The following is a 16,899-nucleotide window of genomic DNA, read 5'->3' as shown; positions in this document are numbered from 1 at the left end:
CAGAGCCTCAGGGACCTGTGGAACAATAATAAAAGATCTAACAATATCATCAATATCCCAAAGAAAGAAAACTTGAACTCATGGAAACAGAGGTATGTATTTACCAGGGGCTAGGGAGTGGGAGAAATCAGGAGATACTGCTCAAAGGATACAAGCTTTCAGCTATAAGATAAATAAGTTCTGGGTTTCTAATGTACAACATGGTATCTATAGTTAATAGTACTGTATTATATGCCTGAAATTTACTAAGAGACAAGATCTCAAGTGGTCTCACCACACACTCACAAAAAAGAACATGAGGTGATGAATGTGTGAACTAACCTCCTCATGGTGATCATTTCACAAAGTATATGCTTATCGAATCATCACATTATACACTTTAAAACACAGACAATTTTACTTGTCAATGATACCTCAATAAACGTAGAAAAGGAAGGAAGGATGTTTGTTTGAAAATATCCCAAAGATGATGAAAGGTATAAATACACAGATCCAAGAAGCTGAGAGATCCTGAATATAATTCCTAAAGAAATCTTTAATAAGTCTCTCTTCCAGCCCAGCCAGCTTCCCAGACCCATATCTCCCAGTGTCTAGTCCATACTTCCAATGCGATGTCCAAACAGTATTTCAGTGCTTGTTTGTCCACTCTGTCCCCCAGAGTCTCCAACATCTCTGCAAACAACAGTTCCAGTTATCCCAGAACCGTCTCTTCTCACACTTCACCTTCAATCCACTAGGAAATCATGGCACCTCTAGTCTCAGAATATATCTGGGACACACCCCTTCCACTGCCCCTACTTGCATCTTTCTTGGGGATTACAGTGACAGTCACTGGCTTCTACCCTTGGCCCCTGATAATTCTCAACAAAATAGAGAAATCTTTTTAAAATTTAAATCATATTAGATCATTCTTCTTCTTGAAACTCTGTAATGACTCATCTCTCATTGGAGCCCATGTCCTTATCATGGCCTAGGAGCCCTACTTGATCTGGCCCTGTCTGTTCTCTCTCCGGCCTTTTCTCTCACCACTGCCCTCTCCCTGACTTTGGTCCAACCACCCTGGCCTCCATGCAGCTCCTTATACCTTCCAGACAAGCTCCCACCTTAGAAAGATTTGCAGGGTGTTCCCTTTGTCTGGGTGACTGAAATCTGCATGATGAATGCCTTCACCTGTTTCTAGTCTTTGTCCATTAAGCTCTCTCCTGAAAGTCCTGCCTAAAACTGCAAACCCTTCTTGTCCTGGCCTCATGATCCTCTTACCCTGATTTACTTTTTTATGTTTTCCATAGCTGTTATCAGCTTCTAACATATTATATTTAGTAATATATATTTTTGTTGGCTGTCTCCCATGAGGGAAGGACTCTCCATCTCTTCATTCTTTTATGTAATGCAAATACCAAGAATAGTGCCTGACGTATAGAATAGGCAATAAATAAGTACTTGTTGAAGGAACAGGGTGAAACAGATAGGAGGCACTCCCTAGTCTGAAAGAGGAAAGAAGGTGCATTCATTTTTCTATTGCTGCTTAACAAATGAAAACAAATTTAGTGGCTTAAGACAAAGCCATTTATGATCTTTCAGTCCTATATTTCAGGAGTCTGGGCATGGTGGCTGCAATCAGGCATTTGCCAGATTGCCTAGAAAGACCCATTTCCAAGTTTGTTGTAGGTTGTAGGACTGAGGTTCCTGATTTTTTTTCCAGCTGTTGGCTGAGGCTGTTCTCTGCTTCTAGAAACCATTCTTAGGTCCTTGCAATGTGGCCATCTCCAAAGATAGTTTATAACATGGCATCCCTTCAAGTTCAGCAGGAAATTTGATCATGCTTCAGATCTCTTCCTTTAGGTAGGGCCCAGACCTTTTTAAGAGTTCCCCAAATTAGGGAGGAATCCTCCAAGATAATCTCTCTTTTGATCAACTGACTTGGGATCTTAAACACATGTTCAAAATCCCTTCATTTTTGTCACATAATGTCTCCTTACCAAGGGAGTGACTTCCATCACAGTCCTGCCACACTGGAAATAGAGGGGATCACAGTGGGCATGTACACCAAGAGGAAGACATCGTAGGGGCCCTCTTAGCATACCACAGGAAGACAGGTCTGAAGTTGTGCTTTCTTGTGCACAAGCTGGCCAAACAAAGTGAAAAACTATGGTAGTCAGTGGTCATAGAATCAGGATTTCTGGGAAAGAGAATGCTATAAAAATATCTTAGTTATCCCCATGTTCATAACAGCATTACTCACAAGAGCCAAAACATGGAAGCAACTCAGGTGCCCCTTGACAGATAACTGGATAAATAAATGTGAGACATGCATACAATGGAATATTATTCAGCCTTAAAAAGGAAGCAAATTCAGACACACACTGCTGACACAGACAAACCCAGAGACAATAGGCTAGGTGAAGTAAGCCAGTCACTAAGGACGGATACTGTAGGATTCTACCTCTATGAGGAGACTGGGGTTGACCAATCCACAGAGACAGTAAAATGGTGGTAGTCTGGGTCTGGGCACAGAGTGCCAGTTTTGCAAGACGAGAAAGAATGCTGGTGACTGGTTGCAAACAATGTGAACTTGAGGCTACTGAACCATACAGTTAAACTCATCTAAGATGGAGAGGGCCTGCATGGCTCAGTCGGTTAAGCATCCAACTCTTGCTTTCAGTTCAGGCCATGATCTCAGGGTCATGGGATCAAGCCCTAAGCGGGGCCCCTCGTTCAGCACGGAGTCTCTTTGAGAGTCTCTCTCTCCCTCTGCTCTCCCTCACTTGCACTCTCTTTAAATAAATAAATATTTTTTAAAAATAAAATATCTTAAGATGGTACATTTTATGTCATGTGTACTTTGCCATAATCAAAAATAATAATAATAATAGTAATATCTTTGCCAATATAACTATTTTTGACTATTTTTAACTCTTCACAGGTATGGGTGTCTGTGTCATGACAGGCTGAGCGTGAAGGAATGCAAATATGACTGTCACAGGCTTCACAGAGACTAGAGAATTAAAGCTATGTTTGTTTTTTAATATAATTATCATTCTATCAGAAATAACCATAGAGCGTATCATGCTTAGCGAAATAAGTCAAGCAGAGAAAGACAACTATCATATGATCTCCCTGATATGAGGAAGTGGTGATGCAACATGGGGGCTTAAGTGGGTAGGAGAAGAATCAATGAAACAAGCAGGGATTGGGAGGGAGACAAACCATAAGTGACTCTTAATCCCACAAAACAAACTGAAGGTTGCTGGGGGGAGGGGGTTGGGAAAAGGGGGGTGGGGTTATGGACATTGGGGAGGGTATGTGCTATGGTGAGTTCTGTGAAGTGTGTAAACCTGGCGATTCACAGACCGGTACCCCTGGGGATAAAAATATATGTTTATAAAAAATAAAAAATTTTAAAAAAAAAGAAATAACCATAGAAACGACAATCCAAATGAGCTTCCCTCTTTCCAGTCAGAAGCATAACTCACCTGCCCCAGATCCAAGGTGACATTGACTTTGTTGTACTGTGTGCCTGAGGACAGAGGAGGGCTTTGCCACCATCGCTCAGATCCATCAATTGCGTTGGTGACTGGATGTGCTCTCCTGGGGTCCTCAGAATTGCAGTAATCACAGAATTGGCCCTGGAGGGGAAAAAAAAAAAGAAGCTCTTTTGTTATTTTCAAGTAATTTTTTCTATCAGTTTAGTAAAGAGGTAAGTAAAACAAAGACCACTCGGCCTAGTTTAGGGATGTCAGCTGTGAAATTGATGGCAACGTATTCTGAAGACAGTAATATGCCTTTTTCTTTTTCACTTCATTTTAAACCGTATCATCTGTTTTTGCTTGTTTATAATGTTTCTAGGACATATATCATATTTATCTTCCATGTTTTACAGCTATGTTTCTCTCGTCCTATATGACATGTTAAGAGGAACCTGCTGTACCCGAGATGCCAAGATGTCTTCCTTCAGCAAATTCATTTTACTCTTTACATTCTCCTCTGCAATTTCCACGTCAGGCACCACAAGACAAAGAGAAGCCCTATCCGCAGTCCCAGCGGAGGCAATAAGGAGACAAATAACCACAAGGGAAGTAGGGTACGGTAAGCCGACAGTGGTCTGGGTCCAAGGTGAAGTGTAGGCCAGGGGCTCAGGGAACGGGGTGGAAGAGGTGGGACTAAGTCACCGGTGAGGATGCACCAGGCTTTGGTAAGTTTCAGTGAGCGGCAAACAGGGAAGGGGTTCCAGGCAGAGGAACCAGTGTGAGCAAAGGCACGGAACCAGTTGGTCCAGTTTAACAAGAGCGTAAGTAACAGAAGACAAGGCATGAAAGGTAAGTGGGGAGATCACAGCTGGGGCTGAAGATACCAAAGTGAGAAGTCGAGAGTTAAGCCCACAGATAAATGAGAATCCGTTTTCACCTGGAGTGATAGCTCCTTGGTATTACCATCTTTACCAAATTCTGACACCAGGGATATGACCTCATCTTCTTACTGACTTCTTCTTCTTGGTAGGCAAATTCTTGGTTCTGTTTTGTTTTGCTTGCCATGCAGCATTTTACAGCCTAAAAAGCTGAACACAGGCCCTTTCCATATATTGATTACACTTGCACTGGGTCAAAAGATCATGCTTAACCAGTAGTGCGCTTCATACACTGAATTGTTTTGCTCCCCAGTTAAATCACCTCAGAGCATCACCACCATATAGGCGGGGGGTAAAGAAGCAAACTTAGAGCCACAGCCTTCCCAGAATGTTCTGCAACATAAGGGTAGCTCTACCCCTGCCCAGCGTCTTGAAAGTTAATTAAGTGTTCAAAGTTTGATCCTTGTGGGTGACCACATGTTTTCATCGAGTGTGTAACTGAGGATTCTCTCATACGCAGAGATAAATTATGTACATCTTTTTTTTTAACTTTATCTTTTGACATTCTAGAAGGATACTTATATAACTCAGAAGCAGCACCTCAGGCAGGCGAGGCAACCCCGCCGAGTTCCTAAGATGAGAGATTGTGTATGTCCTGCTCATCACTACACTTCAGCCTGCACATTGCCTCGCACCTCCTAGAAGCCCAGTAAAGGAATGAGCCCACAAACAAAGGGAGGGGGGAGATTCTGTCTATAAAAATTTTGTTATCATAATAAAAAGTGTAATTAATTATAATATTAATTAAATAGTAATAGTTAAGCTAAGACACCTAAACATTCATGGATATTTTTCCTTTAAAGATCTTTATTTTTCCCACTCTTTCCCAGAGAGAATTTTACCAATTATTTAATTTAATTATTTGATAAGGGAATTACATTATTGCTCCTCCAAGTTTAGAAGCAACTTTCTTCCAAGGATGGGGATGCTTATGATCTACATTTATCTCCATCTCCATAGTGAAGATATGAGGAATGGAGATGATGCTTCTTCTCAGTTTTCAAATAACTACATTAACAAATAAAGTGAACATTTATACAGCACCTATTATGCACAGGAATTATGCATTTGACTTTGGCACCCTAAGGCTATTACCTCTTTCAGTTGAGGAAACACAAGACTAAGTTAAGTAATATGCCCAAGACTCACACAGCTATAGGGGGTGTCTGGGTGGCTCAGTAGGTTAAGCGACTGCCTTCGGCTTGGGTCATGATCCCCAGGGTCCTGGGATAGAATCCCACATCCAGCTCCCTGCTCAGCGGGGAGCCTGCTTCTCCCTCTCCCTCTGTCTGTTGCTCCCCCATCCTTGAGCTCTCTGTCAAATAAATAAATTAAATTAAAAATAAAAAAAAAAAGAAAAGAAAGGAATCATACAACTATAAATAGTGGAACCAGGACCCAAGCCTAGGGCCCCAGAAACAGTATGTCAACCAACCACCCTTAACTCTCTTCCCCATCTAGCAGCTACTAACTACTCCATGTTATTAGACATTGTGGATGGTCAGTAATACACATTATTTCCTATTAATGGTCTAAGAAGAAGAGGTCCTGTGGTGCTCTATAGTGCAAACCCCCTTCACCAGACCCAGGTGCCGCAGGGGTGTCTCCTATGGGGCTGCTTGCCCCCCTGTTGTGGCTGAGCCGCAGCTGTCTTCAGTCCCGTCAGCTGCAATGGCTGACTTCATCTGTTGGGGGCATGTCCGGGCAGGGTTTGGTCCCTGTGCCAGTAAGGGCCTATCTGGGGATGCTCAGGATCCAAGCTGGGCAGTGTCAGCAGTCAGACAGGATGTCTGCCTTCAGCCCAACTGCCAGGATTGCCATCACACCGAACCGCAGGGCATTCTTCCTGTGACGTCCCTGAGAGGTTTGTGTTGGTGTGCAGAGCAGGCAGTTAAACCAGCTGCCTGTCCCCCACACCCCACCCCAGTCTGTCTGCTGGGGCCATAGTCACACTGATCTCCAGCAGGTTGCTCTCCCTCTACTGCTGGTTACAAGGAGAGGCTGCTGGGACTTCAGAGGCACTGGTGTGTGTGGTTATCTTCCACTCCCCCCAGGGCAGGAGTCACTTTGCAGAAGTGTTGGTCCCTGCTGGGGCTATTTGCAGGACGTGCCAGGGCAGAAGCAGCTTTGGAGGGACATGTGCTAAATGGGGTGGTGTGGATGGGACCGATCTGCAGGGGAACACAAGGGTGGGGCCCACGGTGTTGGCAAGATAAGTGGAGAGTGTTCCCACTGATTCCCAAAGTGCCTGGCTAACTAGGCTGCGAGGGGAGGGGATGAAGAGAAATGAACCCACCAGCACACCTGTCAGAATGCCCACACTCAAAAAGACTACAAATCCAAGTGTAGATGAGAGCAAGCAGAGAAAGGAACCCTTGTGCACTGTCGGTGGGAATGCAATCTGGTGCAGTCACCGTGGGAAACAGTATGGAGGTTCCTCAAAAAATTAAAAATAGAATTATCATATGATTCAGTAATTCCACTATTGGGTATCTACTCAAAGAAAACAAAAACATTAATTTGAAAAGATTTTTGTATCCCTGAGCTTATTTCAGCATTATTTACAGTAGCCAAAATGTGGAATAACTCTGGTGTCAATCAACAGATGAATGGATACAGAATAGTTGTATGTATACAAAATGGAATGTTTCTCAGTCATAAAAAAGAATAAGATCTTGTGCTCCTGGGTGGCTCAGTGGGTTAAAGCCTCTGCCTTTGGCTCAGGTCATGATCTCAGGGTCCTGGGATCGAGCCCCACATTGGGCTCTCTGCTCAGCAGGGAGCCTGCTTCCTCCTCTGACTCTGCCTGCCTCTCTACCTATTTGTGAGCTCTGTCAAATAAATAAATAAAATCTTAAAAAAAATAAGATCTTGTCATTTGCAACAGCATGGATGGACCTACAGGATATTATACTAAGTGAAATATGTCAGACAGAGAAAGACAAATACCATATGATTTCACTCATATAAGGATTTTAAGAAAAAAAAAACAAAAATTTATTAAAAGAATTTCTAAAATCTAAATAAATGAAATGACTCTTTTCTTGGATAGGATAATATATAAATTTTAGAATTATTATGCTCCAAGAGAAGCTCAATTGAGAGAAAAGCCAGGATACTGCTGAATAGGGAGACCAGGGAGGAAGAAATTGCCCTTCAAGGTATCAGGGCTTATTATGAAGCTATTATAATTAAAACAGAGCAAGATGAGACAAACAGCCTTACAGGATAAAAAAGAGCCCAAAACAAACCCACGCATTTGGGAAACCTTAGTATATAACAGAGGTGGTACATTAGGTAAGTGGGAAGAGTAGTCTATATCCAATGGAAAACAACAAAATCAAATTCCTACTCAAGCCACAGGCAAAAATCCACGTCAGTGAATTAAGAACTTCATGTCAGAAATAAACTTTAAAACCAATTAGGGCAAAATATCAGTGAGTATCTTTTAGAATTTGGAACAAGGGAAGATTTCTTAAACAAGATTCAGAAAACACTGACTACAAAAGAAGAGATAGATTAAAATTATGAACACTGATTCATCTTAGGGGCACCTGGGTAGCTCAGTCGGCTAAGTGTCTGACTCTTGATTTCAACTCGGGTCACAATCTCAAGGTCGTGAGATCGAACCCCACATTGGGCTCCAGGCTGGATGTGGAGCCTGCTCAAGATTCTCTCTCTCCCTCTGCCCCCTCACCCACTCACACACAGACCCTTTCTCAAAGAAATAAAATAAAATTTAAAAATAATAACTTAGGGCGCCTGGGGGGCTCAGTGGGTTAAGCCTCTGCCTTTGGCTCAGGTCATGATCTCGGGCTCCTGGGATCTAGTCTCGCATCGGGCTCTCTGCTCAGCAGGGAGCCTGCTTCCCTCTCTCTCTCTCTGCCTGCCTCTCCATCTACTTGTGATTTCTCTCTGTCAAATAAATAAATAAAATCTTTAAAAAAAAAAAAAGAAATTGGTTCACCTTAAAGAAGTAGAAAGTAAAGTTACAAATGGAAAGATATTCGTAGTATACAAGCGGCAGACAGTCTCACAATGGTTGCCAGCAATTCCTTCTCTGCGTGTGTCTGCCACTTCACACATCAAGAAGTGGAGGCTATTTTCCCTAGAGGTTATTCTCTTCTCTTGAATCCAGCCTGACTTTATTATTTGCAGAAGTATCATTCTGAGGTTTTCGAGCAGAGGCCTTAAAAGGGCTGGCTGCTTCTTGCCACCAGCCTCCAGGGAAAAAGTCCAACTGCCCCCAAATGACCACATTAATGAGAAAATCCACGCTAAACAAATGGCGAGGGCGCATAGAAGAGCACCGAGACACCGGACCACCCAGTCCAGTCCTACCTCGGGAGCTACTGAATACACAAGAGTTATTCCCGCTGACACTACCTTGGGCAGAAGAACCACCTGGCTGAGCCTTGTGACCCCGCAGAACGATGAGAAAAAAAAAATTATGCCTTTAAGCCAGTAAGGTTTGGGGTAGTGTTATACAAGAATCAATATCTGAACAAAGAACATAAAGTTAACAAGGAATTCTCATCATAAAGACATACCAAACTTTTTGCAAATCAATAAGTAAAGTATAACCAGATCAATAGAAAAAAGGGTAAAAGTAGGAATAGGCCTTTCACAGAACAGGAAACACACACATCCATAAACAGCTGAAGAACTGTTCACTCTCACCACCATTAGTGATCGGGGCAGACCACAGGGTAATACTGCTTTATATCCACTCAACAGGTCCAAGTTCAAAATTTGAGGATAACGAGCATTGGAAAGGGTACGGTAGGAGTATGAATTGGTGCAGAGACTTTGAAAACTATTTTGGCATTAACGTTGAAAATTCACATTTCCTATGACCCAGGAATTCTACCTTCAAGCTTATAACCCATAAGCTCTTGCACAAATTTGACAACATCATGTTCCAGAATATTCATAGATGCACTGCTCACAAGAGCAAAATCCGGGGTATAACCTAACGGCCCAGCCACATCAATGTGAATGAATCACAATGGTATAGTCATGTAATGAATGAATTCATAACCAAAAATGAATAAATGAATATATTTGACAACATGAAACAATACGGATGAATCTTAACAATATAACAAATGGGGGTGGGGGGAAGTATGATATAAAGTTAAGAACAACCAAAATGAAAAAAGTTTTTAGAAAAATAGAGACAATAAAACTATATAAAAAGGAAAGCAAAAGAAAAATTAATAAAGGATTCAGAATGATGGTTACCCCAGACTGTGGGAAACAGAGTGATGGGAGGTGGGAAAATCATATGGTTAGACATAAATTATTTTCGAGGCCCTATTTTGGTTTTGGTAGCCAGTACATGGAGGCTTGTTACATTATTTAAAATCCATCTATCCACATATATGTTAAAGCAGACCATGCAAGGACCCATGATAAAAGCATGTCACAAACTGAGGATTGTGAATCATCCATAATCCAACTCTGCATCTGATGTCCAGTATTTTAAAAATAATCATAAATAAATGAAAGCAGGACCAGACGTGAGAGAAGTCAGAGGAGGACAGAACAGAGGAGTCATCTCACACTTGTGCTCCATGATTCACCCATCTATGCAACACCCCTGTGCTGGTCACCTACTCTGTATTCTAGACAGAGATAAGAATACTAAAAGACAAGGACAAGGGACTTATCTTGGAAACAGGGACAAGGAACGCATGCTCTGAATTGTATCAAGACTATTATTAGCCTAGCCATATGGGAAATAGCGAATTTAACAGAAGGTGTGGAAGGAAAGTGGACAGAACTGTTCAAACAAATAAAAAGACGGAGTTGAGATGGAAGGTTGGAAGGCTTCGGAAGATGAACTAATGTTTCAGAGACCCAGGAAAGGACCTATGCTTTTTCAGAAGGATGGAAAAAAAGTCTCTCCTGGTTCCTAACATTATTGATGATTCTCCTTGACTGGAAATCTTAGACAATGCTTCGCATCTCAATCCATAGTACAACACTGTATTGTTCTAAGAAACTTGAGGTTGATTACAGTAGTGCTCCCTAATAGAATTTTATTGCATGAACACTCATTCATTCACCTTCTTAGAATTGCCTACAACACGGAGAACACTAATTTGGATTCGGGCATAGAAACAAGCAAACAAACACAAAGAGTTGGCCCCTGGCCCTAAAGAAATGTAGCAAGTTTGAAGAGAAGTAGCTCAAACCCCACATAAGTACCGAAGGGTGCTGGGGTCAAGCGAGCCCAGGGATATTTAAACCCAGGAGAGGCGTGATTTACTTTTTAATCTTCAAGCCCCTCTCAGGCTTACAGCAAGGTATTCAAAACTTAAAGGTAAAAAAGAGAAGACTCAGAGAGGTGGCGTGCCTCTCCTCAAATCACACAGCCACAGGGCGCCTGGGTGGCTCAGTAGGTTAAAGCCTCTGCCTTCCAGTCAGGTCATGATCCCAGGATCCTGGGATGGAGCCCCACACCGGGTTCTCTGCTTGGCAGAAGGCCTGCTTCCTCCTCTCTCTCTGCCTGCCTCTCTGCCTACTTGTGATCTCTGTCTGTCAAATAAATAAATAAATAAAATCTTAAAAAAAAAAAAAAAAATCACACAGCCAGGACGTGCAGGAGCCAGGATCCGTGTGTGAGTCCTAACCCCAGCCAGAACGCCGTCATCCTGATTTGGATGTTCTGCGAGCTTCGTCAAAGAGCCCCGTCTTACATTTGTATGGAAGGTGACGTCACACTGAAACAGCACTTCCATAACTTTCCATACAGCTGCCCATGACCTGGGAAAGAGATCCCGGCCCAGGAAAGCACCCCGGCTGACGGGCGCGTGGATGCACGTGGCTCAGAAAACCAAGCATCGCGCCACACTTGGCCGCCAACAGCCCCATGAGGCGTCAGCACATTCACGGCACCCCGACCTTACTCCCAGACATCACTTGCCGAGGTTCCGGAGGCCGTGTGCCTTAAAGGCACTGTCTTAAGGGCCCCAACCCAAGCCAGCTGGAGCCCTGATGTGGAGAACATTCTGGAATGCACCCATTCCAAACTTAAGATTACTCCTTCCGGGACCTTGTTCAGAACGGCATCCCTTCTGAGAAGCCAAAAGCCTATCATTGTGGTTACCAATGATTAAGACGGGGGGCGGGGGGGGGGCGTGTTTCCTGCAGATGGACATCTGGGGGGATGGACGAAGGGCGATCGCACAGCCCAGGACGAGAGCATATGGATACACACCAGCTGGAGGAGGAGGGGCGGGCAACAGATTTCACCCCACGGTGGGTGGGGCACACATCCTACTGTGCTGCACTCCTGGAGGTAAGGATCGGAGAGATCTACAAAACAAGGGACTCAGGCTTGATTCCAGGTACTTTTTTTTTGAAGGCAAATAAGATGTTGTCTGCAAAATTTATACCTACTACTCAAAAATTGTTTCCCTCCAAGCCAAATGCTGGAGGTTTTTTGCTTTTAACTCACATCAGCTTTGCTTTTAACTCATATCAAAAAGATGCATTTTGGAGTAGAATCTGAGCATTTGAATCCTAGCTCTACAAGTTATATGTTGGTCGAATTATTTAGCCTCCCTTTAGCTCTTTTTTCCCTTTGTTAAATGGGCTAATTCTCCAACTGGATGTAGTGGTTGTGAAAATTCAATGAGACATCATCCACAAAGTAATCGTGCTGCCATGGGGATTTCCGATTACCACTGGACCCCGGGGTGGGTGTGTGTGTGTGGGGGGGGGTGTTTAAAATGCAGATTTCAGATGCTGCATCCCTATTATCAAGGCTGTGTCTCTGGTAGGGGGGCCAAGAATTGGAATTTTTAGCAAGCCCCACAGCTGATTCTTTCTCTTCCGCCCACTGCAGTCTGCGACCACAGAGGCAGCCGTGACAGGGACACGCGGAGTACGCCACTAGAGACCCATCTTGCAGCCACAGTCACAGAAGTAGCTGCACTGATGGTGGTGATGACAAAAGGAAACATCCACCTGCCAGACAGGGCGCCTTGTACTTTGCACATGGTGACAGAACGTTCTTTACAAATCTAGTAAGATGAGTCCAATCACTTAGCCCTTTTACAGATAAGGAGACAGAGGGGCGCCTGGATGGCTCAGTGGGTCAAGCCTCTGCCTTCGGCTCAGGGTCCTGGGATGGAGCCCCACATCGGGCTCCCTGCTCAGCAGGGAACCTGCTTCCACCCCCCACCCCACCCCCGGCCTGCTTCTGGGCCTACTTGTGGTCTCTCTCTCTGTGTCAAATAGATAAATAAATAAAATCTTTAAAAAAAAAAAAACAGATAAGAAGACAGAATCTCAAAAAGGTTAAGCAACTTACCGAAGTGGTGTAGTGGAGACAGGAAACCCGGGAGGGATGGTGCGGGGGTAGGACTTGGGAGCAGGAAGGAGGAGCCCCAGGGAGGGGCAGGTGCAAATCTGCCAGCACCTGAGATTTGGCTTTGGCCAGAGAAATGTGTCCCTGCTGGCCCTTGCCTGGGAGTCAGGTACAACCAGTAAAGGAAGATGTGTTTAGGCTCCTCCATCCCCGGATAACTGAGAATTGTGTTTGTTCTATATTGACACTCTTTTATTTGCCCAGGAATTATTTCACACATTCTCGATGCTCCTCAAACCCCCTCCTCCCTCTCCCATTCTCCAGATGAAGTCACTGAATCATCTTCCTGATCCACAGAGCTCCCTGCATGTTTCCCACATGCCTGTCTTACCTCCCATTGCTGTGGAGAAGGTAGCTGTGCTCCAAAGTCTCCCCCTGCCAGCCCCCATCCTCTCCACGCACTGAATCAGCCCCTCCTGCCTGCTCAAGGGCTTTGCATCTGCCATTAGACCCCCTAAACACACACACTCTCCTGCATCTCAGTGTGGCCCTCTCCTGGATCACTCCTACCAGGAGACAAACAAACAGCCCTCCACTTTCCCCTCCCTCATGACCTCAACCCACACTGATGCTCTGGCTGTTCCTCATTCATGCCAAGCAGGTTCCTGCCACAGGGTCTTTGCACTTCCTCTTCCCATTCCTGAGAATATGCTTTTCCCAGACTTAAGTCCCATTTCTGAGAGGTCTTCCCTGTCCACTCCATCAAAAGCAGTGCTGCACTCTGCCATCTCTTTCTACTGTCTTACCTGCTTTCTCTTTCTTCTGAGCAGGAAGCACTTATTTGTTGGCTTTGCTGTCTATCATCCTTATTATTATTATTGTAAGTGCCCTGAGCGCAAGGCCTTGTTTACTACCTAGAAGAGTATCTGGCACAAGACAGGCACTTTATATTTCTTCATTTAGTTAATAAATAAAGATGGCATAGGCTATTTTGTTACTCCAAGAAATATACTAGAAAGTGATCAATGAGCTGAGGAGGAGCAGTAATCCCAGACATGGAGAAAGGGTTGGGGCGGGGGGGTATGTGTGTGATGTTCCAGAACAACAGGAAATTGCAGACTTACACTCTTATCACTAAACTTACTAGAAAGCACCAGGTAGGGGCTCCTGGTTGGCTCAGTCGGTTGGGCACCTGCCTTCAGCTCAGGTCATGATCTCAGGGTCCTAGAATAGAGCCCTGTGTCAGGGCTTCCTGCTCAGCGGGGAGCCTGCTTCTCTTTCTACCTCTGCCTCTTAATCATGCTCTCTCTCTCAAATAATAAATAAAATCTTAAAAAAAAAAAAAAAAGCACAGTGTAACTAAATCTAGACCACCTTTTTATCCTCTAATGGAAATCTACTTGCTCCATCTTTCAGGGCACCCAGAGCCCATTCCCAACTCCTAACGTCTGACCCCTCGTCTGTCTGCTCTGCCCAGGAAGCCCCACACGTACTCAACTCAGCTCTCCTATCTTTAGATAGTGCCTCTCCCAGAGGCACTGGGAGACTTCTTAGATACTGACTTTCCTTGCTCATCTTCCCACTGTGTCTAAATCAAAGAGCAAAGAAAGAAAATGATGGTCATTCTCCTGGCCACAACAGGCTTCTTGCTGATTTCCTTCCATTCAAAAGAGATTTCACCCGAACTATGTCTCCCTCTCCTAATCCACATGTGACCTCTTTATCAAGGCCTTCCTATTTCTACTTCCGCAACAATCTTTAATTAGAGTTACCATTCATTAAACACTAACTGTGTCCCAGGTGCATATGGTTTACTCCATGTAATCCTCAGAATAACCTTGTGAACTAAATGGTATTTGAATCCCCATTTTACAGAAGACATCAAGGCTCACAGATGTAACATAACTCACTAAGGATCACATCTTGAGGAGAGATGCTTTCGAAGCAAGCTCTATTAATTCCAAAGCCCATGCTCTTATACTTTTGGGGATTCTAGAACCAACTGGTTTCTTCTTGAAAGAATCCTTGAGGACATAGTCTGATTCATTCCTCAAGCCAAGATTTTCCCTATCAATTCCCTTTCAGTTACTGATCTCCTTCTGAAGTAATTATACTCTCCACAGCTTTATTTTCCCATTGTCCCATTCCCTCAACTCTTTTGTTCAAAGATTTTAAATTTCACCAGTCACCTAAATTCTTTTGAGGACCGGAAAGGGTATAAATACTACAAAAATAAAACAAAGCATTTATAAATTCTGGAAAGGATACAGAGGTCTCGCTCGGGCATAACATTCAAAACACGCAACAATGAGGGCAGCCTGGCTTTCTGAGTTCTCAGAACATGCCAGGCCTGTTCCCCTCTCACGGCCCTTGTACCTGTTGGTCTCTCTGAGTAGAACACATTTTCCCACCCTCTTCATGGCGCTGATTTCTTCTCAACCCCCAGTATCTGTACCAATAAAACCTCTTCGAAAAGCTTCTCCAGGGGTACCGGGGTGGTTCAGTGGGCTAAGCCTCTGCCTTTGGCTTGGGTCATGATCTCTGGGTCCTGGGATCGAGCCCTGCATTGGGCTCTCTGCTTGGTGGGGAGCCTGCTTCCCCCCTTTCTCTGTGCTTGCCTCTCCGCCTACTTGTGCTCTCCCTCTCTCTCTGTGTCAAATAAATAAAAAAATAAAAATAAAAATCTTTAAAAAAAAAAAAAGAAAGAAAGAAAAGCTTCTCTATCTATCAAACATGGAGAGGTTTCCCTTCATGAACTACAAAACCAAAATCTTGCTTCTTCTCTCCTAGACCCAAACACAGTCATTATTGTGTATGTTTACTCACTGGTTGCAAACTCCCCATAGGATGTCAGCTCCAGGCAGGTAGAGACCTTTCTTGCCTTGTTCAGATCTGTAGTCCCCGCCCATAACATCCTCCTCCTCTATGCCCGGCACATACATGTCAATCATATTTGTTCAATACAGGAGTGGACGAATATCAGACACAAGGGTATGTTCACACCCAACTCCAGGTAGCAGTTCTTGCCTTCGTTGATAAGAATCTACATTAAGAATTATCCAGGGCACCTGGGTGGCTCAGCCCATTAAGCTCAGGTCGTGAGCTTCGTGATTTTGGCTCAGGTCGTGATCTCAGGGTCATGAGATCGAGCCCTGCGTTGGGCTCTGTGCTCAGCTTGAGTCTGCTTGAGATTTTCTCCCTCTGCCCCTCCTCCACCCCATACTGGCTCCCCCTACACTTCTCCCTCTCTAATAAATAAATAAATATTTTCAAAATATCATTTACAGAAGTTCTACCAGCCCCAGTTGAGTTTCCAAGTGCTGAGATGGTCAATGAGGACAAGCCAGTTTGAAAGTAAGACTCAAGACTTCATTCATTCACTACGACCGTGAAGGCAAGAAGCAAAGTACCAGCATCCCAGTGTTTCATTTTTTTCCCCAAAGAACAGCACCAGGCAGGGGTCAGATGACAGGAGAAGGATCTCACCGCCAAGGAGCCCTGAACAAAAGGCTCCTGCCTTTTTCTGAGCCCAGAGGATGGAAGGAAAGGAGAAGAGAAGAGTGGGAGTAGAAGAATACCCAGTCATCGGGGAAACGTGCCTCAGCCAGAGCAGCCCATCGGAAGTGTCTGGGGAGGCATTTGGGATGCACCAGTTACCTCACTGGGGGCCTCTGACTGGGGCTCCTGGACTGGGAATGCAGAGATGCGTGTGAGCGTGGCTGGACGGGGGACCTGAGCCCTTGGCTGCAACCCCCTGCGGAAGAGTGCAACATACTCCTGTGTACAGGCTTGGCGTGGGGAGGGCAGCTTCCCCACGAGGTTGGTCGGTCAAAGCCTCACTGTCTACAGATGGACTGAAGAGATGACACACGGGATTTTGACCTAGTAAAGGACTTTCCTCCTCTTTAAAAATCCTTTCAGTGATGCAGGACACTCTGCTTTGGGCAGTTCCTCCCCAGAGCTGATCCCCATCCCTTGTGATGCAATATTACACATCCTCTTCGATTCTGTGTTAGTGAAGACAGAGAACCACTGGTTATAAACATCTCTGTCGGGATTCTTAAGTCCCCCGCCTCATCTTCCTTGTGGTTAGTCAAGCAGTTCTAAAGTGATTTGTTTCAGCTTCAATCCTCCTAAGCTAGAGGGACAACTGCTCTACAGAACAGCCAGAGAA

At 44.4% G+C, this 16,899-nt stretch overlaps 1 protein-coding gene across 2 annotated transcripts in view; it reads right to left on the bottom strand.

Annotated features, from left to right (window-relative positions):
* LAMA3 (laminin subunit alpha 3) overlaps positions 1-16,899 on the bottom strand; it is a 264,369-nt gene that overhangs the window by 233,070 nt on the left and 14,400 nt on the right. For both annotated transcript variants that reach the window (XM_059409368.1, XM_059409366.1), the window contains exon 2: positions 3,474-3,626. In XM_059409368.1, the coding sequence (XP_059265351.1) occupies positions 3,474-3,626 (153 nt within the window). The remainder of the gene's footprint in view (positions 1-3,473; positions 3,627-16,899) is intronic.

Source organism: Mustela nigripes, chromosome 8 (genome assembly GCF_022355385.1).
Source record: "Mustela nigripes isolate SB6536 chromosome 8, MUSNIG.SB6536, whole genome shotgun sequence".
NCBI classification, from domain to species: Eukaryota; Metazoa; Chordata; class Mammalia; order Carnivora; family Mustelidae; genus Mustela; species Mustela nigripes.
This window is presented reverse-complemented; position numbering and strand designations above follow the sequence as displayed.